This window comes from Amblyomma mixtum, chromosome 7 (assembly GCF_055824585.1).
Source record: "Amblyomma mixtum isolate Tamu chromosome 7, ASM5582458v1, whole genome shotgun sequence".
NCBI lineage: Eukaryota > Metazoa > Arthropoda > Arachnida > Ixodida > Ixodidae > Amblyomma > Amblyomma mixtum.
The window spans coordinates 41,265,888-41,291,409 of record NC_143018.1 but is presented as its reverse complement, the minus strand read 5'-3'; the positions used below and the strand labels follow the sequence as shown (position 1 = coordinate 41,291,409).

Below are 25,522 nucleotides of genomic sequence, written 5' to 3'. Positions count from 1 at the left end.
AAGGAACCGCTTTCCAGCTTCACTTTGCATGGTCCTTACATGCGCTGCTTTCGTCACGGTCGCATTTGTTTCAGAACTTCCTCCATTTTGCATGTTCTGATTTCATATATTCCCTCAGTCTGGTGCACTAAGGTACTATTCTAATTCTGAAACAGAGCGTGCACGCCAGGAAACCTGGGATTTTCGTGCAGATGCAAGCACAACGCGCAAGACAGGCAGTATGTGATCACAGCACCTTGACTGGGCGACTGGGCGTAATGATCGGCTTCCTTTGATGAAATTTAGGAGGCTATGTTAAGCCTCAACCCCATGTTCAGCAATGGAATGTCACTGTTAAAGGCTTCAAGCGAAAAGTTCAAGAAAACCGGTGTTTTCAGCTTCTAAGGGAACAGTCTTATTTATTTACTGAATCTCTGGACAAGGTGATGTGTTTAAATTGCCGTGAGACTGAAAATATCGATAACAATCCTCTACAAAAGGCTAAAAACGTTGCTTATCCAATTAAATATTTTCCTTGCTAATGCACAATACTATGAATTACTTTCTATTTTCCCTCTTGAGCTTCACTTGCACACTTTTCTTTTTGAGTAGTGATGCTGGTGCTTTGTGGCTGTTTATTTTGTGCACGAAAAAGCAAGCAACAATGAAAAAATTCTGGTAGTGCGATGCCCATAGAGGAAAATACAAGGCATCATAAGGACATGCGGGTCGGCTGTTGCTGACACGGTAGTATACCAGCACATTACACCTCTTCACTTCATGTAGGGCAAACATAAGCAAGGTAAGAACAGCTGAGCACCTTTGTTTACTTCTTTTCGTGCCTCTACTCACTGTATGCAGCGTCGCAATGCAGCGGTGCATATGCTAGAGCGTAACTGCAGGCACACTAGACATGGAAGAAAACATGTTTTTAATAACAGCAAGTCAAAGTGTGGCCTAAGAGTTCTGAGCACTGGGCAATGAACTGCTTATGGTGACCACAATCTTCAGTTCCCCGGCTCTGACAAAGCCTCCCGACTTGAGATCCGACAGCTTTGTCAAGAAACGGTGGCCAGGAAATGGAAAGCCTGACAAAAATTTTCTCATGACGACACTCTTGGATTCCTCTCCATGCAACACAGCCACTGTGAAGGCATCTGATGACAAGCGAGATGTTTCCAGGAAACCACCGCAATGTAGGCTCAAACACAGCTGGTCTTCGCCACGGCTTTTACCTGCCGACAGGTACACAATGAAGTACGTGTCCCTGCGATGCCATTGAGTAACTGTAGCAAATCTGCGCAGAGGACCTGAAGGCTCAAATAACACATCTGCATTTGTGATGGTCAACAGGTAGCTCACTTGCATGCTGTCTTCACTGCCTTGAAGTGGCGTTGAAAGGGCGGCGTCCATAACGTGGCAGAAGGAAGGCCCAACCCTTCTGCAGAAAGCTGTTGCGCCGCACACATCGGGTTTAACCCAACGGCGCAACTCTTCTATGGACAGGGACGCTTGATGAACAAAAAGCTCCAGCTTCCGAAGGATTAGCTTCTCCTCCAGGCACCATGGTAAGGATATCTGAGTGGCCCTGGCTTCAGCCGCAGCAACTGGCTCTCTCGTTACCGAACTCCCTTGCAGCAGACAGGTGAGCGCATCCTGCTGACATCGAAGGTCTGCCTTAACTGTAGTTGACATGTTTCCTGCAATTGCATTCATTTCACTCTTCAGGCCCTGCTCGCATTGCTCGAGTTTCCGTTGGATTTCCTGCAGCTGGGCACCCTGGTTCTTTGCACATTCAGCCAATTCATTTATTTGACTCTGAAAAATGGGTAAAAGCTCCTGGTAGGGGTCTCTCAGTAATGTCTTCAATTCTTGAAGAGCACAACTGACGTCCTGAACAGTCAGCATGTTATCCTGCGAGGAGACCTGCTCTGTAACCGAGAGGGGACTGTTCACAAGGCATCCAATTAAGTAGTGATCCGGGAGATCTTTGTGAAGAACACTCCTTCCGCACCGCGGGCATTCAAGTGCATGGAATGTGCAGTTGTCTTCATAGTGCCGCAAAGCAGCTTCCATGGTGCCTATGAAGTCGCACCCCTGCGTACTGTTCCAACAGTGCACCTTCAAAAGAAAAAAAGAGCACGCAGTAATCATTTTGATTTTCAGAAAAATGATGTGCTGGCATTCTACATTCTATACACTTCACGCAGTAAACTGGAAAAAAAGCATGCAAAGCAGTTTGAATACAGGTCCAGTTTTTTCACATCTTGTGCCACGAAGAATTAAGTCAGAGACTAAACCTGAGTGCAATGCAATAATTTTGATCTTCAAAAAAAGCTGTGACGGCTTTTTGCATTGTGCGGACTTGACACAACTGACTGGAAAAAAAGCCTGCAAGGAATTTTAAATGCAACTCCAGTTTTTTTCACATCTTGTGCTACAAAGAATTAAGTTAAAGACTAAACGTCCGGTGCGAGTCAGAAGGAATGCGGCAACATTGTCTTGTCAGATAAAGAGCGCGAAGGCTGCTGTTGGTCCCTTCAGGTTGTCATTTTATTTTCGGAGAACAAGTTGGATGTGATAGATTCTCTCTAACCGCCTCGATAATGGTGATACTTCCAACAATTTGGTGCTCTATTATCGCAGTTGCAGCAAGCAAAAGAATGTGTGCTGTCTGCTATTCTCAAAAACGAGTGTTCTATTTCGTAACCGGGAGTGAGTGACGTGGGAGATAGTGGAAGCTTTTCTTTTAGCAAAAACCAGACATTCATGTGTTAGTGATCCCTCGGTTAGTCTATCTGGAAGGGACTGAGTGACGCGGGAGAGAGTGGGAACTTTTCTTATAGCAAAAACCGGACATTCACGTGTTAGTGATCCGCTGGTTAGCCTATCTGGACAGGAGATAGATTTTTAGAGAAGCGACTAAGACTTGCTTGCTAATATTTTCTCGCTTAAAGTTCGGTGTGGCATGTGATTGCTATGGGTTCTTGTTGGTTTCTGTGTATATATTGAAGTCTTTGACTCTGAATAAAAGGTCTTTAGTTGCGAATAAGCGCAGTGTCCCCCCCCCCCCCCCCCCCCTTTGTGTCCTTGTCTGCTCGCACTTGAATTTTCCACAATGAACGTCTACCAACTTGCTCAATTTTCTGCCCTGCTGCTCACTAACTAAGCCTGGCCTCGATTTTAATCACAAAAGTTGCTGTTATTTATTGTTTGTTGCTTTGCGAGACCCTGTCTCCTTTCATTTGCAGACTACTCGCGATGCAGGAGTACCAGAAAAAGCACTCTTGTTTCTGCCTACTGATGGTACATTGTTTGAAATCTTGGGCAGAGGCGTTCAATTCCCGAATGCATTTGAGCCGCGACTGAGCATCGAAGGGACACCGAGGGGAACCCCATCCAATAATTGTTCTCAGTAAAAGTTGATTCTGTCTCTTTGTGTGTATGTTGACATTTCTTTCACAGTAAAATATTAGTATATGCCTGAGAAAAATGAATTCAAAAATTTTCCCGCTACTTCAAACTCCTAACATCTACAATGAAAAGGAAACGTTGCCATCATTTTGAAGTGAATGGCGGTGTATCTTAGCCTCCGGGGTTCATGCCCAAAAATCGATGCCGGCGCGTGTATTTTATTTGCGAAATTGCCCTTCGGCGGTGACACTTGTATTTCGTTTTTCGGTCTTTTCTAGCTAATAAAAGTTCTGTTTCTGATGAGATTGGTTTCTCTGTGATCAGAATGCGGCACTACGTGCATACGGGCAAGCTTCAATATGTCTGCAGTGTCCCTATAATGATTCCCTCTGAAGTGTTTGCTACGCGTGCAACAGGATCTCAGTTGGGGCGGAATATCCTCTTATAGCTAAAGCAATATGCATGTGTGACCAGCAGAACTCCTTCTTCTCTAACTTCTGTTGCTCCTGAAATATATGACCAGTGAGAATTCACGGTAGACTGTGTTCACTAACCTTCAAACTGTTTGCTTTCCGAATGGGCATTGGAATTGTGTGGCACTCGTCTTCAGCGAAGGGCTCCTGGTCCAAGGGACAAATTGTGCTCCCCCTCTGGGCAATGGCTCTGTGGCACAGCTCGCACAGAAGGTGAGAACAGGGCAGTAGTACTGTGCTCTTGGGGATCATCTGGCAAAGGTCGCACACATGTGAATGTGGCACGGCCTCGGCAAGCAGGGTAGGTCGCCAATTGACCCCGGCAACATGACCGTGCAACCGATGCATCTTTTGTTGACCCGGATCCGGCATGGCACTGTTATCGGTGGCGACACCTGCAACAAGCACAACAGGATTGCCACAACATGCATTTGGAGAATGATCGATGCCGTTAGACAAGATACACGAGCCTCCATATCCTGTAGTGTGTACTATGAAGCTACATTTTTGTTAGGGAAAAAAAAAGGGACATGAATAGAAAATATCAAACAAAGTATGATGATGATGATGATGATAGACTGATTATTCTTTGGGAACACTACCGTCGGATTGCATGCGTGGAAAGGTGGCAGCACTGCTGAGAAAACTGCAAATGAATGACATGAAATCCTTCCACATTCAAAGCGTCCGCAAAAAAATACGAATGACAGTGACCATTTCGGCGACATCTTTGCAATCAGATTCACGATTTCCAAAGAGCAAATATGCTCCTCAGAACACTGGCGCTGTGGTCAGAAAAACAGAAAACACTGCATTGGATGTCTGCAATAGATAGTATTGGATTTGGGGCATTCCCACTTGATGGTGGTGAGTGGTAAAGAGGGTCCCTGTCGGCACCGCAGATGCCAATGCACTTTTGCTCTCCTCGGCCTCCGCTTCTACACCAGTCAGCAAAAGCATCACTAAAATGGAGCCTGTTCGTGCTCCCGATCAAGAACAGCTGGCTTAGATTTCACCAACTTGAGTCCTACTGAGCACGATATGCTCTTGACAGCTCACGCTGCTGGGGTTCCAATGACAGACTGCAGGCAACAGCCAGCAAGGCCTCGAGTCTGGCACAGCCTGAAATATCTGAAAGTACTGAAACTGGTTTGACTGGCAACAGAGAATTTGGCACTGAGCCCCATTCGCACCTTACAAGCACCCAACGGTGCGTACTATATGCGTTTATATATCTTTTCTTCTTATCCTGATAAATGGGGGGGTGGCTTAACTGAATAGTGTATTAGTGACGTGTTGTCGAGTAAAGCTTGGAAATATTCGCTTTCATAATGTGCTAGTGCAGCATATCAGCATTTTGTAGTGCTGTCGTAGTATTCCCCTCAGGGTTATTTATCAATGGGTTGTCAATGCGTCCGCTGGCTGATTTAGAATTAAAACACAGCGAGCATAATATTGCTGCAGAAAACCCACGCCGATCAAATGGCCGATTTCAGTTCGAATTTGAGCATGTACTGATGACCACAAACTTTTTTAGAACTAAAAAAATCACAACAAAGCCTGGCTGCTCAGCAACCTAAGCGTGCCGCCACAAACTGAAGGGTGCGCTTTGTATTCCCTTCACAGCCTGCACAATGCGCCCCTCAGTGCTTGGGTGCACTTCTGGTCGGCAAGGAAATACTGAACATTTTTCATAGTTTCAGTGTTCCAAAAACTTTTGTGGGCACCTGCATATCGTGAGAAGTCACTCAAGATGCAGCTGCATTCAGATGCCTCAGCGTGTTGCACATCATCATCATCATCATCAGCCTGACTACACCCACTGCAGGGCAAAGGCCTCTCCCATGTCTCTCCGATTAACCCTGTCCTTCGCCAGCTGCGGCCACCATATCCCCGCAAACTTCCTAATCTCATCCACCCACCTAACTTTCTGCCGCCCCCTGCAACGTTTGCCTTCTCTTGGAATCCAGTCTGTTACCCTTAAGGACCAGCGGTTATCTTGCCTTCGCATTACATGCCCTGCCCAAGCCCACTTCTTCCTCTTGATTTCAACTAGGTTATCATTAACCCGCGTTTGTTCCCTCACCCACTCCACCCGCTTCCGGTCTCTTAACGTTACACCTATCATTTTTCTTTCCATAGCTCGCTGCGTTGTCCTTAACTTTAACTGCGTTGTCTTAACTGCGTTGTCCTCTTTGTTGATATAAAATTTTTTGTAAGAGTGGAGCTGCATATGCTGCATACTTTGGCACTCATTTGGCACTCTTCATGCGTTTCAGGTGCAACTGCAGACACAGCGAAGTGCTGATAAATTTTCGTGACTTGGAGTGCCTCTGCTGCTGTGAGATAGGAGACCCTGTAACCACACATCGCCCATAGGGTTGAATCATGGAGAACCCAGAGCTCCAGCTCGGGGTGTTTGAATTCTGCAGTGCTCCCTGTTGCCTATTTTGAGCTTCGCTCAAGAGGAATATGATACCTTCAAGTATGGCTTTCTTTTCGAGAAAACAATTCATGATTGGATCTCAGCTATTGCTACTCTGCGTTTCATTTACTAGCAGGGTCATGAATGCTTTGCTTGCAGTGCAAGTTCTGCATGCCAAGTGGGCATGCAGTAAATGCTCAGCTATATCAGAAATGAGGTAATCTACAGCGCAGTGTGTGTTCGCAGAGGTGTCCATACAAGACTTATTTTGAAAGCCATACATGCAGCGTTTCGATGGAGGCGAAACGCAAAAGGTGCCCCTGTGCTGTGCAGTGTAAGTGCACGTTAAAGATCCCCAGGTGGTCGAAATTCCACTACCACACCTCTTTCTCTCTTTCTTCTTTCACTCCAACCTTTCTCCCTTCCCTTACAGTGCAGTTCAGGTGTCCACTGAGATATGTGAGACAGATACTGCGCCATTTCCTTTCCTCGAAAAAAAGATAATAGTCATAAAAAAATCCATACATACAGTATTACACAATGCATTGCAGCAGCGATGAGGTAGTTCACAAAGCTGCCTATGACCAGTTTATTTCATCCATACCATAATCGAAGGCATTTACAATACAATAAAGGTGGCTCCCAGAATTAATATCTGTACATGCATTTAAATTGCCCATTTCAGGAGGTATCACTGCACAGCATACAGGAAAGTTGTTTGCTCACTGTTGAGGTAGCTTGGCAGAGGACATCGTTTTGTGCTGTCCTCTTGTGTTGTTGCAAAGATCCATGCAACATTTCCTGCTGATGAACTGACAGGCTTCAGACACCCAGAGTACTATGACGCAACATGTGAATCTACAGCAGTGAGTTGTAAAAATTTACTGGGACTGGGAGCAATTTTGATGTAAAAATCAGTCACTGGCACTATCAGGAAAATAGCTTGTGTTTCTAGATAGATGGCAACCAGCGAAGAGCTGAGCTGTATCAGTGTGTTCGAACTCATCGCTCTTTTCAATTTCGTGCTGGCAGTTCCTGTATTTATACGTGGCAACAGCAAGCAATAAACAATTGACAGCCAGCATTCGTGTAGTCGTGTGTTCCTTCTTTGTCCCGTCTTGTTAAACGCCATTTTTCCCCCATCAGGACCAAATGCAGCTCTGCCTGTCTTCATGGGTGAACCTGTGTATCTAGTGCCCCAATGTAGAATGCCACTGAGCAGGTAAAGCAATGTAGTGTTTCAAGCAATTTTTCTCGCATTAGAAGAGCTGCAGATGCTGTGGCCACTTCCCATGTGCAGGCCAAAATTCAGAACATCGAAGGAGAAAGCCTCACTATAACATTAACTGCCCGCGTCTGTATAATTACAGATCTCATTGCACTGCTGTTCTGCAAATCGTAGTTTATGAGCATCTACTAGCTCAGTTTTTGAAGGTCGCTCTTGAACATCTGGACTAAATGCCGCTGGAACTACGTGCGGGACATGAGACAGGGCTTCTGGAAAACTGTGATGCAAGGCACAGAGATCCATGACATAGCTGTCTCGGTCTTGCTCATAGACTAAAAACAGAACACAGTACACAACGCCATCACTGAAATGTTTGTATTTCTGCCCTATGTGAACATTAGCGATATTCTGCCATGAAAGCAAAGTAAATAATGGGCGCAGCAATTCTGTAGCTTAAATGAGGTAACTAGTGAAGCAAAGCAGCCGCATTCCCATCCCTGCTTGTACCGTATTCACACTCTCAATCAGGTGATAGAGAAATGTGCAGAATATAACCAACCGCTATATATAGTCTTCATAGATTACAAGAAAGCATTTGACTCAGTCGAAACCTCAAGAAATCATGCAGGCACTGCGGAATCCGTGTAGAAGAGCCTTATGCAAAATACTGAAAGATACCTATAGCTATGACTATGGTAGCTACCACAGTGCTCCATAAAGTCAGCAATAAAATTCCAATAAGGAAGGGTATCAGGCAGGGAGAGACAATCTCCCAAAAGCTATTCACTGCCTGTTTACAGAAGGTATTCAGAGTTCTCAAGTGGGAACAGTTGGAGATAAGAGTTAATGGAGAAAACATTAGTAATCTGCAATTCGCTGATGACATTGCCTTGCTAAATCACTCAGGAAAAGAACTGCAAAGCATGATCAATGAGTTAGACAGGCAGAGCAGAACGGTGGGTCTTAAAATTAATATGCAGAAAACCAAAGTAGAGTTCAACAGTCTAGGGAGGGAGCAGGAGTTACAATTGGTAGCAAGGTGCTGGAAGTAGTAAGAGAATATGTCTACTTAGGGCAGTTAGTGACCGCTGATCCGGATCGCGACAGTGAAATAACTAGAATAATAAGAATGGAGTGCAGCAGCACATTTGGCATGTTCTCTCAGATCACGAATGGCAGTTTACCAATATCCCTCAAGAGAGAAGTATGCAACAGTCGTATCTTACCGGTACCCATCTATCAGGAAGAAACGTGGGGGATAATGAAAAGGGCTCAAGTTAAGAAGAACGCAGCAGTCAGTGGAAAGGAAAATGATAGGTGTAATAACAAAAGGTGGGAAGAGGGTAGAGTGGGTGAGGGAACAAACACAGGTTAATGACATCCTATACGGAATCAAGAGGAAGGAATGGACTTGGGCAGGGCGTGCAATGCGAAGGAAAGATAACCGATGGTCCTTAAAGGCAACGGGAGAGATTCCAAGTGAAGGCAAGCGTAGCAAGGGGCGGCAGGAAGTTAGATGGGCAGATGAGGTTAAGAAGTCTGCTGGAATAGGTTGACCACAACTCCCACAAGACAGGGTAGAATGGAGAGATACAGGAGAGGCCTTTGTCCTGGAGAAGACGTAGTCTCCCTGATGATGATGATGCTCTCGCCATACCCTCCCTCCACCAGGGTAACTATCCCACGGTAGGAGATTCCTTCACTCTCAGCCACACTGTCCTCCTTCCATGCTAACCACCTTCTGGACGATTCCCGGGGCAACCATCCTGCAGTTACGTTTTCCTGCGCTCTCAGCACAACCTCTTACTTCCGCAGAAACGACCTTCCAGTCAGTTCCCGTGGTAACCACCCTCCAGTTATGGCTTTCTACGCTCTAGCCATAAAGCCTCCTTCCATCATAGAGTTTCTTACTATTACCTAGAGGGAAAGCTGGCGACCCCTCTATGGGAGTTTGCATGGCGACCCCTCGAGACCACTTCAGCCACCATGGGCGCTCAAAGCATCATGGGGCAGTGAGCTACCGACTGCAGAACTACAACTTTTGGCCAAAAAATAATAGAAAAATAAAGCTGTTAGATAACTACGAATGTCCTAACATCCAATATCTTGTCTAATGATTGCAACAAACGAGCAGAAAAGCATTTAAGTGCAAAGTTTGCCCAAAATAAGAGATGACTAGCTTTCCTATTGGCCAAGTGATGAACCCTAAAAAAACTAATATTCGTAATTAACAGGCGCACTTTTAAAAGTAAATATGTTTTAAAAAAAAACTGTTGTTGCTTAGATACTTTAAGAGGTTTTTTAATGGCATTTCGGAAGAGTACAACCTTTTATTGGCGTCGTGTGTCGTCGCGTTTTCACTACTATGGCTTTTGCACACTGTGTTCGCGTGAAAGTCGTCTGCGCACACACGGACAGCGTTTTTGGAATGAAACATGTTAGTAGTGCCACTCCGTGTTTCCAAAAAAATACCACTGTGCCGCAACAAGTAGCTCACCGCCCCATGATGCTTTGAGCGTCCATGGTGGCTGAAGTGCAGCGCCGCAAGCTTTCCCTCTAGGTAATAGTAAGAAACTCTATGCCTTCCATGGTAACTCTCCTCATCCTTCCAGAATAACTACTCTCAGGTTGGTTTCCATGGTAACCACCGATTAGTTGCACCTTTTTATGCTCTTACCATGCTCTTTTCCCTCCACAGTAACCATCCTCCAGTTGGGATTCCTCCACTCGCTCAATACCCCCGTCCTTCCACAGTAACCACAATCCAGATGGTACCTGCGATAACCACCTTGAGTGGTTCCCATGGCAACACACCCACTGGTCACGCCCACTACGACATACTGCTGCTACTATGACGCAAAACCAGGAATGGGCACTTAACAGCTCCCACTCTAAAAGCTAAAGATTAATACTTTAAACCCACTAAATGCTAAAACAGTGAGAGGACATCGTGAAGAGAAAAGGAAAGATTTGCTTGCAAATAGTACTGCTTGCATGCAATATTTGGTATCCACGTTTGGGCAGTTTGCTAATTGGCATGCAGTCTTGTCACCTGCCTATTTTATGTGAACTTGCTCAGTAAGTACGATCCCTCCTAGATGAGGTCACTGAAAGGAGTGTGTTTGAAAATTGGCGCTGTGGCCTGGGGAATCAACGCGCCCATCTTCAGAAAGCTCTGTGCCAGCTTGACCAAGTGTACAGATTGCTGTCTAGTGTTGCTCCCAAACCTGCATATATTCAGATTCCATCAGCTCAGGTCACCAAATGGCGTTTAATAAACATCTGCTAGCACTTTTGCTTCACACAAAATGATGCACAGTTATTTCAACAAGACATGCGGTGTGCAGTAAGAGTCCGAGTTCTGTGCTGTTGCCATACAGCAGTGATAATTTGAAATTGTATGATGCGCAGAGGATGTGCAGTGAATACGTCCTTGCTATAATGCTCAGCACATTTACATTAAAGTGTGCTGAATATTGTGCTGAAAGTGTGCTGAAGAAATGAATGTTCTGGCCAGGTCTCACAGAGAAAGAAAGAAAAATCTCCGACTCAAGTGCAAATCAAAGCGGAAATAATGCAGCAAGAAAGTACTGTTCAGAATATTTATCGCCCTTCGGAAGGAATGCGGGGAAAGGGCAGCATGACCCTGATTTTTGAAGTACAATAAATTATAAGCCTAAAGCAGTGTACTTAAAGTGACTTCAAATGCACTTTTGCATGCATAGTTCTCCTGAAAAACCTCATGTAATGTGAATGATGCATAGTTTTGTCTCTGTAAACAACACGGATAGATTGCATCTGTCACGTTTAAGAGCACTGTGGTGATGAGCCTGCAACATACGTGAGCAAGCATAAAACGTCACACACAGAACGCTGGCTTATTCAGCGCCAGGAAGGACAATTCAGAGATGCAACACAGCAAATATGGCTGCAGTACTAGAAACGTATGATCCCATTAGTACAGTGGGGGTAACTGAGGTTCTTCAGTTCACAACAAAAGCAATAACACTGAAAGAGTGTAGTGGCACCATATAGCACCGCTTTAACCTCAAGTTACGGGAGCTTACAACACTGGGCAAGTGACAGAGCCCCTTGGATTGTAGCCACTCACGACAGCTTCTGCTTCTACTGCTGCTTCCAGGCTTGGCACCACTGGGCTGTTACTGCAGGCTCAGGTAGGACCACAGCTTGCCCGAGTCCCGTGCCGAGGTCGTCTTGACAGCTGATCAAAAACACACAGCCCCGTATTAGTCAAGAGGGGCAGCCGCACAAGAGTACAGTAGCACAAGATTGACCTTAGCCTAACAGTGCTGGGCGAAGTCAACTATTAACACAAGTTAATTCATTTTTTTCCGCCTCCGCTTGAATGCAGTAGTGACAGGGGCAAGGCTTAGTGACATGGGCAGCATTGAGAGCGTAGAGCAAGCTTGAAGTACTTTACTTCCTCCAGATGTAAATGTGCAGCATCCCAGGGCCGCAACTATCATTAATGAAAAACAGACAGCAGAAAAAGAAAGCTCCAAGACTGTTGCTTGTTGGCTAACAGAAGCCAGTTCTGCATGTTTCAGGGCTCTAAACTAGAGAAGCTCTAGCTATCAGTTTAAGCCCTTGACTGGACTAATAGTTAGAAAAATGTCCCTGTAAGGTGAAACTTGTCTTATTTTGCTTTTTTTTTTCATGATATGGCTCATGCAGTTATAATTTGAGCCAGCATTTACATCCAAAGCAGCTCAATGGCGGTTCTCAGCTTATGTTGAGGCCGGTGACAACTAACTATTTTTTCATCTGTCACTCACAAAACTTCATCACTACGCTCGACAATAAATGGAAAAAAAGTGGCCATGTCATTAATGTCATGAACTCCCCTACACTCAAGTGAGAGCCAACTCACTAGAGCTTTCATCCCCTGAGGCTGGGGCTTGACAAATCATGTGATGTTCACGAACTCTAATCACAATTTAATGGCATCCAGGTGGTCCGTGAGCACAACCTCATCAGCTGCAGCAATGCTATGACCCTGACACTCGCTGCCATTTCACTGTCTCACTTCAGAGTGCAATAAAAATAGTTTGACATAAGTATGAACAAGGTAACTTACGCGCACAATGCGCAGTATTCATCTTGAACAACCCAAAATGCACTCTGCGAGTTCACAGTCTTCAGTAGCCCAAGGCACAATGGAGTGTGAGTGGGCGTCTTGGAAACAAGTCCCTAACCAAGCTGTCACATTGGCAAATGCAATATCAGCATTGGTTGGAAGATTTATAGCAATTTTACGTCGCACCGTCAGCTAATCATTGAGTGCTGACACACCACCTGGAAATGTTAATGGTCGGTAATGATATGATTGCCACAAACACCAGCAATGGGAGACAACTTGGACTCAACAAAGCACGCCTTAAAGCGGCAGAGACATAAAATTTTCCTTTGTGTAATTCTGCTTTGGAATCATATGCAACACATTAGTGAATCTGGATCACCATGTGAAATTTTCTTGCACTCAACAAATAATTCATGATTGAATCTCTTCTCCAATACAGCTTCTGTTTCGGTCTGAGCAGTCAAATGATGGCTGCAGCGTCACAAGTGGGTATGCAATCACATAAGGCACACAAAAACTGCAGTATAATATCTCTTTGTCCAGTTGCTGTCATTCTGGCTTCTGAGCAGTTTAGCATAAGAGTTGGCGTGAATTAAAATGACAAAGCAGCAATTATATTGAAGTTTTTTATGCCACACGTAATCGCACATTCACTTGTGATGTTGCAACCATCATTCGGTCACCTGAAACCAAAACTTCACAGTAAAAAAAATAAATTACAAGTTATTTGAGTGTTGGCAACTCCACTTAGTGAGCCATGTTTACTAATGTTATATGCATCATTTCAAAGCAAAAGCACACCAGCAGTTTTAGTATCTTCACGCCTTTGAATGAAAGAAAACGCAACTGAACATGAGAGAGAACAAAGTACCTGCTCCCCTGAATAATGCCTTTGTTATAAAATAAACTACGCTAAACGATGCGACTCTAGACAAGTGCTAGGTGACTAGGCGAGTCTAGGCGACGAGATGAGCGCTGGTCCTGTAGTGTACGAACTTCCCCAGCTTTCCATCTTGTGACAGTACAATTAATGCATTGGCATATCAGTAAAAGAAATCAATTACTACAGCTGCAAAATATGTGAAAACTGAAGGCCCAACTACATGTAAAGTTGGCAGATTCACCGCATTGTACTATGCCATCTGAACTCAGCACAGATAAGATTTTTAGACAATTTTTATATCTTCATGAATTAATTCTCTTTGCAGATAAGTTAGCTTCAACTCTCTTGGTCATTTTTTAACCCCCGATGATCTCCTTCATTAACATCATCAGCATCGCATTAGCATGCAGAATAACATGACAACCAAGCATTCGATCATTCGAGGATGCTGTCGTTCTGCTTGAAGATCATCACGCTCGAGGTTCAAGCCCTGTTTGGTATTTGGGCCCTAGGAGCCTTCTTGGGAGCACGCACGACTCGTGGGAAAGATCCTGAAATCTGAATACTGGAGACAAGTGCGGCTATACCAAGACTGCCTCAGATGTGTCACCCATCAAGAAGAGCCTGGCTGCATGGAACACCAAAGATACCAAGAAACAGCGCCCATCCTGTGTTCTGAGGCGGTTTTTTGGGCTCCCCTCTAATGTTTCAAATACGATCCAACGAGCACAAGCTCAAATTTTAGTCGGTATGAACTGGCCTCGTTTTTGAAGCACTCACAGCACATCCCCGTCAAAATCTAGTTCTAAACATTGGCGACGACAGCGCCTGTGTTCCAAAAAGGGAGGTGTAGTCTGGTCAACAAGCCTGACTGCTAGTTAATAACTACGCACGCACACACGCACGCACGCGCACACGCGAGCGCACACACAGGAAAGCAAGCATGCTTCCTCACTTCTTTTTGCCTGTAACAAATTTATTGAGAGCCGCCAGACATCGCGTTTACCGCTGGATGAAATGGAAAACAAACACACTGTCGTACAGTACATCAACAAGCAAACGTCAACAAGCGAACAAGCAGGTCCATAATTTTGCAGTATTGTTAGCTACCGTTCCCGGAAAAGGAGATTTCTGAACATACAAGGCTGACATGGAATCAGACTGATTTGATCATGTCTCAATACTTTGCTGTCGAGCAACAGTACAAACAATGTCAGATGACACACCGACCATACGATGAGCTCATAATACAGCAAAAATTCTTGCACGGGATGGGACTTGACTAGAGCCACATCAAACACGATCTAGCTTTTTCGACCAGCCGAGAACAGAGGCAATGCTTCGCGCGTCAGTTACCCCGCGCTCAGAAAAAGATAAATACCCAGTAATGGCTTACGTGCACGAAACACACGATGTTCTGTGGCCTCAGCGCAGAATACTGTTAAACATTAGAAGTTCGTTCCCTGACGCACAAACATATGCCGAAAACAGCACTGAAGATTTGAGAATAATGCAGACAGAGCGGTTTTCCCGGGTGATCGCCGTTCGTCACAACCATGTCTCAACGAACACACTTCAGTTGGGCACCGTAAATCTTAGTAATGCAGATGGGGGAAACACCACCACTGGCCAGGCGATGGCGCTGCGGACGCTTTAGGCGCTGGCTCGTCGAAACGCGCTAATTAGGACTGGAACATGGGAAAAAGAATTTGGAGGCACACATATTCACACAAAATAAAAAGAAACAGGACAGCGCTTGCTGGATAGCTGAAATACGTGAAATATTTGAGTGGGTCAAGAAAATCTTGGACAGAATCTAAGCTGAAGCAGATTCAGAATGCTGGGGCCCTATTCTCGATATTCACATTCGCCTGTCGGCGCCATATTGCCTCTCTGATTGGCTGTCAGAAGTGTCAATCGCCGTCAATGGGCGTGTCAATCAGGGTCGGTTACGCGAGCACTTTTCGCGGTGACGTTGATTTGACGTGGCATTGAAAATGCATTTTCGTAGCGCTATTCTTGGTGCCCGGCTGGTACATATATGTGATTGTGAAGGGAAAAGAAGCTACAAGCGGTCCGTGCGAGAGCACTTGCGCTCGACTTGCCAATTCGGAGAAAATAGCTGCACACCGGAAATGGCAACTTCCTAAAATCTGATTGGTTGGAACAATATCACGTAAATCACGTGATAGGCACACATTTTGGAGTGATGTCAGAATGACGTTTCATCACGTTTACGTTGTGCCGCCATTGCAAAAAATGGCTGAAATTCGCCGCCATCATTTCGCCCGGCGAAAGGTACCCGAATCATGCAAATGAGTTAGTGAAATGCTGATTTATACGGCGTTAGGTAGCCGCATTTTAACGGGTATTTATTTCAAGACAAAACTAAGCTTACAAAAGTCTTGTTTTGATTGCACAATGTAATGATATCGCGTTGTAAGAGCTCATCTGAAATAAGCAACCCTCGAGAGCGTTAATAGTGAAGGCTTAAGCGTACAGCCGCATGGGGGCGCTAACTGCTCTCCCGTTGCAAACCCTTCGCTCGCGGTGAGAAATCATCCGTCCGTGCGGTTAGTGAAGCGCGAAAATTGCTCGAATGGCGGTGCCGGCGCTGCGATTTGCTGCTCCTTGCATTCATTCGTCGTTTGTTAAACCCTAGAAGTGGGAAAGGTGAGCGACTTTCGAGGTCACCGCGATGCTTTCGAGTTGTCTCTGACTAGACAGCTCGTCTGTGCAATCATCTGACGAGGCATATATGTGGTGGCTATGCAAGGATGCATTGCGGCGAGAAGCAGTGCCGAACTGTCGAGCTCTGAGGGACGATCGCCAGCTGTGAAACGTCGCTGAACGGATGGGCTTTGCCTCGCGTGATGAGCGGATGACACGAGAGGTGTTCGCGCGGCCGAGCAACAAACTCCAGGAATGTGTCGGGCTTCTTGACGAGACATCCGTGTGTGTGTAGCATCATTCTCATTCCTTTCGCATGCATGCTGGAGATGACTTTAAAACAAGAATCCGAAATTTGTATTCGGCACTTCGCGTTGCTTTTTTCATACTGTGTTTCAGTTTTTGCACACAGCGCCAAGTTGAGAAAACAAAGCCTAGCATGCTAGTACGTTGATCGATTTCTTTGTGTTTGGTGTTGATGAATGTGAAAGGCAGCATCGGTGAAATCAGCTGAAAGGCGTCGTTTCCTTAAGTGTGAAAAAAAAAAAAATGCGTGACATTGTAAAAGAATACTATAACCTGTCTTAAGCATTATTAATGAAGCACACTAAAGTGATTTCGCTATTCAAGCTGAAATTTTCATAACAGTGTTACATCATCAGTTACGCAGCAGTCACGTGGAAATTACCGTAGGAGGGTGGAAAAAATTATTTCTCTAAGGGCACACGGAAAACAAATATATATGAGTCTTGTACATTTTATTTACAGGTGTGGTGTTCCTGCCGGTGAAGGTTCCAGCTCACAAGAATCTGTGCGGGATCCATCCATGACCCATTTATGTGCAGTCTCTCTCCATGTGCTGCCCGCATGGAAATCGTTAAACTGGTGAGCACGTGCTTAGTGTGTTGTGGCAGGCATGAAGGGATAGCATGTTTGCCTGCAGTAAGATTGCATGCGGCTAATGATATCTGCCTGCATTTATATATAGTTTATTGAGCAAGGAAGAACAGTGTAAATAGAACCACATGTAAATTAATCATGTCTGTACTTTTCAGGTGACAGTGGAGATAGGTGTGGGTGACACGCAGTGTTGTTCTCTGGCTTTGGATTTCTCTTAGTGACCGCAATGTCAAGGTAGCCTCATTTCAATTGGTGCAAAATGAAAAAGCATGCATATACTAAAAAACTCATGGTAGTCATAAACAGTTGAACTTGTGCCCTTCCTTGCAGTGCATTCTGTGGTGGTTTTCTTGAGTATAAAAAGTGTGTATTAATTATTTGTATCCATCAGTTTGGGAAATGTGTCATCAAGTACCTCTAGCCATATGGCAACACTTCGTTTTGATACTAATGATTGATTTTGCAGTCAGCGTATTTTACATTTGTGCGTAAAACTAGACAATAGTTGAACTTGAGGCTTCAACAATTTCTCATATTTGGAAACGCAATGTCTAGCTCGTTGGAAGATTTCAGTGCACAGCGTTGATTAATGTGCAGGTGATGGTTTGCATCTTATGCAGATGTGGTGGACTACTCTCACCGTGGGGTCTCGTGTGCTCGGGAGCCATGATGCCAGATTCATCTTCGCTCACCCCTCGGCTGGACTGGCTGCCTAGCTGGGTGGTGATACCGGGTTCCTGAACGATTACATGAGGTGTCTGCAAAGGTGTCATGGTCATGGTACGCCATGGTCAAGAGTTCTCTGCAAAGGTCAGCGGAGCTTGCACTGTGCAACACAACATATTCATCCACACTCAGCTGCAGGACCATGACACCACTGGCAGGTGGTGATAACAGAAGGAGTACCAACATCTACAGCAGGGAGGAGGACACAGCACCATTTGGATTCTACCTGACAGACAGGAAGTGCATGATCAGCAGCTGCTTTCGAGAATTGCACTCACTGCCGTGATTGTCATGTGTAGCTATGCCACAAGTAATCAGCATACATTTGCTCTGCTTCAAGTTTGATAGCATACTGCCAGGAAGCTGATGAAGTCTTCATCATTTTGGTGCTGTTCTTTGAATAGGACCATATTGGTGATATCCATGACAGTAGAAATCATTTTTGTCTGGTGCTGCAGTTTTGTGTGAGTCAGGAAGTGCCCCAAGTGTTTTCAGCCTACCGTCTGCCAACTTGCTGAGTGCATGCTTCAACACATGCTTTGGTGATTGTGAAGAAGTGCCATCCCTTCGTGTGGTGCCTCCCTACGTGTTCTGCTTGTACACAACGCACATTTTATTTGGTGCTTAAGTTCAGTGAAGGACAGGAAAGCACCAAAATGTTTTCCTTCCAGCACCTGGGTGTTGACTGGACATGCTTTCACCAATGCATTGTTTGCTTTGGTGTTTGTTGAGAGCCAGCAGTCCACAACATGCTCAACATACAGCATGGTCGCTGTGTCTCTAGTCATTTACAACATCTGTTCTTCAGGGTGCAATACGTCTTGTGTGGCACTGTTTGTGTGATGAGATCACAACATGCTTTGCCTCATGGCATTTGGTTGCCTCTGTCTGCTTGCTTTTGACTGCTTCTTTCACATGCTGCACGTAGTTATACAGCAGTGAACTATTTTTCCTGAAGGAAAAGTCATGTAATTGTTTCACGGTCAATTTCCCAGATGAAAATGCAAGGCCTGGCCAGCGTTCTGACACGTGTACCCATTCCCATCTTCTAGCTGAAATTTGTACCCCTGACGAAAACCTACAAATTGTACATTAATTCAGTTGAAGGTAACTGGAAGTATAAATTATGCAGCTGGACATAATTTGTGTTTCAATAATAAAGCTCTAAGCGCTGGCATTTTGTCCTTCTTTTGTGTTGTCTTTCACTGCGCTGTTTTTCCAATTCGTAAAACATGTATCAACCAGCCCATATTTGCCCTCTTCTGGAACTCCAAATGGCATTTTGTAGCTGGAAGGGCATGATTCGGTTCAATAAGTTAGCTGGAAATGGATCATAATAGTAGTAGTAGTAGTAAACGCTATTGATTTTTCTGGGTTACACAGCCGGTCTTCCCAGGTTCGGGATCTTTTTCTCTTTCCAGGATTTGAGGTCCAAGATCTTTTTCTGTGCTGGGCTATCAACCTTGAATGCAACCTTGAATGGAAGGTCACTGCCCACCTGTCCTCCCAGTGAAACTGTGTTAGATCCCATTTTCATTGACTCATCCCCTTGCACTTTTCCTTCATATAAGTTGGGGTTGCTGTTTGGTCATTTTAAGACAAATCCTAGACAACCTGTTTACCCTCTGCACCCTTAGTGTGACTGGACCTTATCAGTGTCCGTGCTGCCATTTTTCTGTTTAGCAAAGGTGGCTACTTCAGCTGGCTACTTAAGTTTGCAAACTAGGCAACACTAATGTGCATGTACACCACTGTCAAACGGTTATGAAAGATGAGTCTGTCCCAAAAAAATTCTTATCTTTGTAGACGAGACATATTCGTCAATGTGTATTGTTGCACTAGGTAATGATTCGCAGTTAGGCTGCATAATGAATTCTAGGATGCATGAAGTTCAGTGATGGAAATAAATTATTTTGCCAATAATGGCTTCCACAAACTTTTCACTCTGCATGTAAAAGACACCTCACTTTTTTTGAGCAAACTGCAACACCTAAGAGGCAATGCAACTTGTCTCGCTCCCCAGAAATGTAGGGGCACAATTAAGCTCAGCATTCATGGGTATGACACAACAGTGTTTATGGCTCCCTGCAGCGGTTTCTCTTCACACACACAGTCACTGTTCTTCATTCGTGTTCACACATTTATCACAGTTGCCTCAACACAGGTTCCCAATTCTTGTCTTTGAACTCTTCCACACTGCAGTTCACCTATGTAATGTTATTGTAATTAGTTTCTCACTAATTGGCACATCTCTAGTTCACTGCAGTAATTACATTGCTAGGCTTCAAATTAAGCCAACAGCACCCACACATCACTCCCCCCCCCCCCCCCCTTTGTACCTCAGCAAAGTCAATGTGCCTACACGGTCTAGTTGGTAGCGTGCCTGGCTGGCGATCCAGGGGTCATGGGTTTCAAGGCAGAAAGAAATTTATTAATTTTCTGTACGTAAAATCTATTATTTTATAAAGTGAAGTAGTTTCAGACGTGTGCTGACGTTTGATTCAGATTACAAATCCTCTTTTCAGTGACTTTCACTGTGGACATCCACGCGTGAAGCTTGTCTTTTGACGCAATGCCGGCTGGATAACACTGGGTTTTCTGCTGAATGGCAGCCTCTCTCCTTGACAGTGGTGTGTGCAGGCTTTCCGTACCTTTCTTTTCTGGCTGCACATGGCACCCAATAACTTATTAGCACTAATTGCGATGCCATCACATACCATACAGCACTAATAATATTACCTGGTGGTAGTCGGAAAAAAAAATTATTCTTATGGTGTGAAAAAAGAATAGCAGCCTGTTTCCACCTGACTTGGTTTGGTTTCATACTTCTGCTAGAACTTTCAGAGAAATTAGCCAGCAAAGCTGTACAAGACGGTAATTTTTCAGGGAGCTTAAATTTTATGCACAGGCACTTGCAATGACTCCAATTTCATCAACATTTTGCAACCTGTTCTATCATTATATTGGTGGTGAATAGCTTCTGTTCATTTATTTAACACTCTCCTCGTGGAAACTCTGAATCAGACTTGCTTACCATTTTTCAAGCTGCCTTAATCATGCTCAAAAAAACAATTTACCCTCCATGTGCACACACCACTAGGCATTTTAAGTGTTCTGTTTTTTTTTTGTTTTTTTCATGCAGTGGAGTGTAATACATAGAAGGGAGAAATCTCCAACCTGTCACTTATGCTCGAGCACCAGAGCGGATTTTAAACGCTCATATCAGGCTTGCCCAAACAAACCGAAACCTCCTTTCCAAGGGGTGGAATCACAGGAGCGATGGGAGGCTTCTCTGCGCAGCTCACAGGCAGAGCTTCAGCTTTGCATCATGGCCTGGGCCTTGAAGGTTGCTGCAGCCAAACAGTGCCTGGTCACCTAAAGTGGCCTGAGGGCCGTCGCCAACCTCTTCAACACCCCTTCACTAACCCTCACCTGATCCACTGAAGTGGGACTAATAAAGTTATTACCAACCAAGGGCTGTAATAGCCTTCCTGCCAACGCACTTCACCATGGTAATTTTGAACTGCTTCTTTGAACAAATAATCTCTGAGCTGTACACAAGCTTTGTTCTCAGTACAGGTAGGCCCTTTGTTATTGTAATGTGGTAATCTACTGTTGCAGAGCAACTTCGATTAGTCCTCAGTGTCCTTTCAGACATTTGCCGACATTTCAGCACCTACATCTGGTATGGTGCCCTTCACTGAACTGTAGATATCATATTTTGAGTGTACATAGAGGGTTGTCTATTTTAGTTCACAGTAAAGGAAGGTACTTTGAGAGTGAACGCATTTCATTGAGCATTACTTTCCTGCAGTGCGCAATAGTGGCATCACAGGGTCTTTATTGCATCAGTGTATGGTGTAAATATGTTGCCTAACGGCATTGTGATCCACCCCTCAAAGAAAACCAACAATGGCCCTGATATGTATGTGGTCAGGAGTGTGCACAGAGGGAAAGTCATGCACTTGCACATCAGGCTAGAAACATGACTGAGGCCTCTTGTAGATTGCTCGTGGCGTGCACAGGGCTTGCCAAAACCAATCCACATCATCCAATGTTATCATGCTGCATTAAGAGACCTTTTGCTAGAATACCACTGCTTGTCTGTGATGCTGCCTCCCTCAAATACTGTGGGTCATGTTAGCCTTGCATTTATTGCCCCCTTTGTGTGTTATCTTGCTGCTGTGCATGCTTGTGCTTTTCTTGTTGTGTTGCTGTTCTTCCTTCTTAACTCACCGTTGTTTTTATTATCGTTCAGCTCCTTGACCTGACCCAGAGCCATGTTCAGGCTTAATATGACATGCGCACTAGATAATACGCGTGTATGTGCATGATATGATAATAACTTGCATGCACGTTAAAGAACCCCAGGTGGTCGAAATTTCCGGAGCCCTTCACAACGGCGTCTCTCATAGCCTGAGTCGCTTTGGGACGTTAAACCCCAATAAACCAAACCGATAACTTGCATGAAGCAAATAAAGCAAGTGTCTTGCACACTGCATTACCTGTTTGTGATGTGGCATCACACTCCACCTTCATTATCCCCCTCTATATTCGTCCCGTTCCCCAATGTTGAGTAGCATATGTGAAGATATCTTTTTCCAGCCGACTTCACCTTTCTTGACATCACACATTGCCCTCTTACAAGGAATCTTGCTGCATTGAAAGGAGCTGCCTGGTGCTGCTGTGGATGCATTACTGTTGTCCTACAGCAAAGGAATTGTAGGGATGGGCATGACAAATTTTGTTTCACCTCTCACATTTTGGTGCGTACTTGCATCACACGAGTGGTGTACCTGCCTATATGCCCTTGGTAAGTGCTGTGTGCTCATTGTTAGACAGAATTAACGAGATTGAGGGCCTTTTCAAACATTGAAATCAAATAGCATTATTGAAAGCCTTTTTTTATTTGAATGAAATTATGTACCTGCCACTCGTGAGGTGCTTTTATATAAAGTCCGTGAAGTCTGCTTGCAGGCAGGCTTAGTTAATGTTCACAAAGCAAAAGATGAGTGCCATGTCCTATTGAGATTAAGTGAAACGCCAACACTGTGAAATACATGCTTCTGTTGACAGTGGACTTTTAGCTTTGTCTGTTTTTCTTTAAGTACTGGCGGGAAACAATATCTCCCTATTTTGCTTTCGCATTTGACGCTTTTGATAATAAGACGTACGCGCTCATAGCGTTGCACTTGACGCGATTCGCAGTCGCGTTTCGTGCGCGGCCGCTTGCAAACGTAACCATGGTTAGTGTTAAGGTCTATGCACCTGAAGAAGTGACACGGTGAGGTAAAGCTTTCCAACGCCACTGACGCGTTGAGATTACGATCGAGAGCCAGCCGTTTCTCCGCCAATTCCTCTCCCCGTGACGCTGATCGCATCTCACAAGTACGGAGACGCGACACGCTACGCGATGGCTTCGGGCAATAAGCGTTCGCTTCATGCAGCACAATTACCGCTAAACTCTTATTTCCGTGACGACCGGCCACAGGGTCTTTAGCGTCGCATTCAGCACCATCACTGTGCGGCGAGTACGCCGAGACCGCCGCCGCAACGCAATTCACCGTCCATCTCTACGGCGCTACTTTGCTAACTCCCCTTCGCGCCGCAACTCGGCGGTGTTTTTTGTACTTGGCGCCAAGTAGCAGACGACACCGTTTATTTTTTGTCATACTTTTTTCTTTATTCTTCAATGTCGTCATTACATTCTGCTGTTACGCATTTTCGGACCGCCCCGATTCACACGTCACGGGTACGCCCCGCTCATGGCGGATTGGCGAATATCGAGAATCGGGCCCCTGGGGCGCGATTACGAGAAATCGTCTCAATTTTGAGACTCTGACGTCAAAATGACGACACCGCGAGTTGTTGACCGCGGAATCAACCAATTAGCAGCGAGGTTGTGGTGTCTAATAGTAGGGTTCCACCCAGGAAGCATTTAGTTGCGCAATAAGGGACCGTATACTAAAGTTTTGCTGTAAACACGCCGTTAATAATTTGAAGAATGTTTTATTTCGCTAACAAACTATGTTTCAAACTCAACGACATGAAGCAAAAGAAGAAGCGTCCTCAATTTTGCAATTAAGTTTGCTCTTCAGTCACTTTTGCTGCCGCGAGGGTGCGCTGACGCTGGAAAAGCGTCGGTAGCGGCGGCTAGGCGGCGTGAGCTGCCGCCTGATTCAACCGATTCAGCCTTATCCCTCCACGCACATATTCAGCCATCGTAAACATGGCAGCCAGAAAAAAAATCAGCTGATTCGACGGCTGTCCTCTTTTTTTTACACATTACGCAGAATCAAAGTACTGCGCAGACGTCTTAAGTGCGCGGAAAAATCTGTTTAAAGGCAGTGATTGCTACGAGTCTGCCGAGAACAATTTGGAAGGAGCGCTTGGCTCGAAAACCGGCGAAGGCAGCTTCAAGGCAAGTTCACACTGGCGAGTTGCAATCGTCGCGCTAGTATTCTAGGCGACCGATTTCGGTCAATTAGTTACGGTTTGCGAAGCACATGTAAAGCGGGGAGGGAGCGTAATAAATCGATTTAAGCCTGTCGCGCGACCTCCGCGACTCGCCAGTGTGAACTCACCTTGCTGCTATCGATGGCAAATGTGCTCCAAGGGCGATGCGTGATTATATTTATTTTTGTTCAGAAAATACCCGGCGACCATGAATAATCACACTGCAGCAACTGCCGACACACGGGAGCAGACCGGTGCAGCTGCTGGGAGCTTGCAATCTCACTGCGGGAATTAAGGCCGGCACGCGCCCGGTCACTGCGCCAACAATCACTCACGACGCCTCGTAACCAACACATGCCGCCCGCTTCGGGTTAAGCACTTGACATTCGTGTTGGTGTTGTTGCCGTTCCGTTCATTCGGATGACGCCGCCGGGGATACTGCGGTGGCGAAAGTTTATGCGAAGGAAGTCCTCCTTCGCCGCCGCCTTGTCTTGGGGGGTCTCGTCGGAAAGCGCGCACCTTCTGCGACTTAACTTTGACAGTGGTCTCCGCAACTCACCGCAAACACTTGCACAGTCGGTTGGGCTACGCCGACGTTTACTTCATTTCCTACGGTGTCTTGAAACCCACCGGCGGCGAAGGCGCGCACAGGCACTTGCCGCTCCACTGACCGCGCACTCACCCGCATACCTCCAAGTTCAACGGCGAGTTGTCGCACAGCCATTATGCTCCTTCCTATGTCAAAACGTCGAAACAACTCGTCCGGCACGTCAAAACCGTCTTCATGCACCCTCTTACACCGTTGCTCGCGCGGCCACCGGCCATGTAAACAACCGCCATTTTCTGTCTCGAGCGGTTTGAGATCGCCCGTTCTAGTCTCAAAAAATCGTCTCAATCGGCTCGCATAATTAGGCAAGCAACGTCACCACTTCTGGCGCACTTCTGACGTCGGCCGGTGACGCAAAAAACCAATATGGCCGCTGGTCACGACCGACCAATAGGAACGGGGCAAATGAGACACTTTTTGAGACACTTTCCGATTGAGACGATTTTGAGCAACTCGTAATCGCGCCCCTGGTCACAGCTACTGGATTGTGTAGGAGCGTTCAATTGGAAGTGTCTCCTGCGACCCGGTCGAAATAACGCAAGCGTTATTTCCACCCGTGACGTCGCATCCGGTTTAAAAAAATAACGTCACGTCCGGCCATTTTTTTGTTGTTTGATTCATGTTTGAGCCAAGCCGAGCATTGCTTGCAGTAGCTGTATG

At 45.4% G+C, this 25,522-nt stretch overlaps 1 protein-coding gene and 1 long non-coding RNA gene across 8 annotated transcripts; one reads left to right on the top strand and one right to left on the bottom strand.

The window, feature by feature from the left end:
* Window positions 1–891: 891 nt before the first annotated feature.
* LOC149335796 (uncharacterized) lies at window positions 892–15,052 on the bottom strand. Of its 6 annotated transcripts, XM_089552367.1 has the most exons (5): window positions 14,900–15,052; window positions 11,631–11,741; window positions 10,576–10,746; window positions 3,948–4,261; window positions 892–2,100 (listed from the first exon to the last, which is right to left on the bottom strand). In XM_089552367.1, exons 4-5 carry the CDS (start codon window positions 4,236–4,238, stop codon window positions 937–939), a joined length of 1,455 nt encoding a protein of 484 aa, XP_089408493.1. In that variant the 5' UTR covers window positions 4,239–4,261; window positions 10,576–10,746; window positions 11,631–11,741; window positions 14,900–15,052; the 3' UTR covers window positions 892–936. The 6 variants fall into 6 exon arrangements, with proteins under 6 accessions (XP_089408493.1, XP_089408495.1, XP_089408494.1 ...); XM_089552369.1 differs by lacking the exon at window positions 10,576–10,746 and having other exon boundaries at window positions 14,885–15,052; XM_089552368.1 differs by lacking the exon at window positions 10,576–10,746 and having other exon boundaries at window positions 11,587–11,741.
* Window positions 15,053–15,828: 776 nt separating this feature from the next.
* LOC149335795 (uncharacterized) lies at window positions 15,829–19,726 on the top strand. Of its 2 annotated transcripts, XR_016284108.1 has the most exons (3): window positions 15,829–16,460; window positions 16,942–17,058; window positions 17,694–19,726. It is a non-coding gene; the product is annotated as an uncharacterized LOC149335795 (long non-coding RNA). The 2 variants fall into 2 exon arrangements; XR_016284107.1 differs by having other exon boundaries at window positions 15,829–17,058.
* The last annotated feature ends 5,796 nt before the right edge of the window (window positions 19,727–25,522 follow it).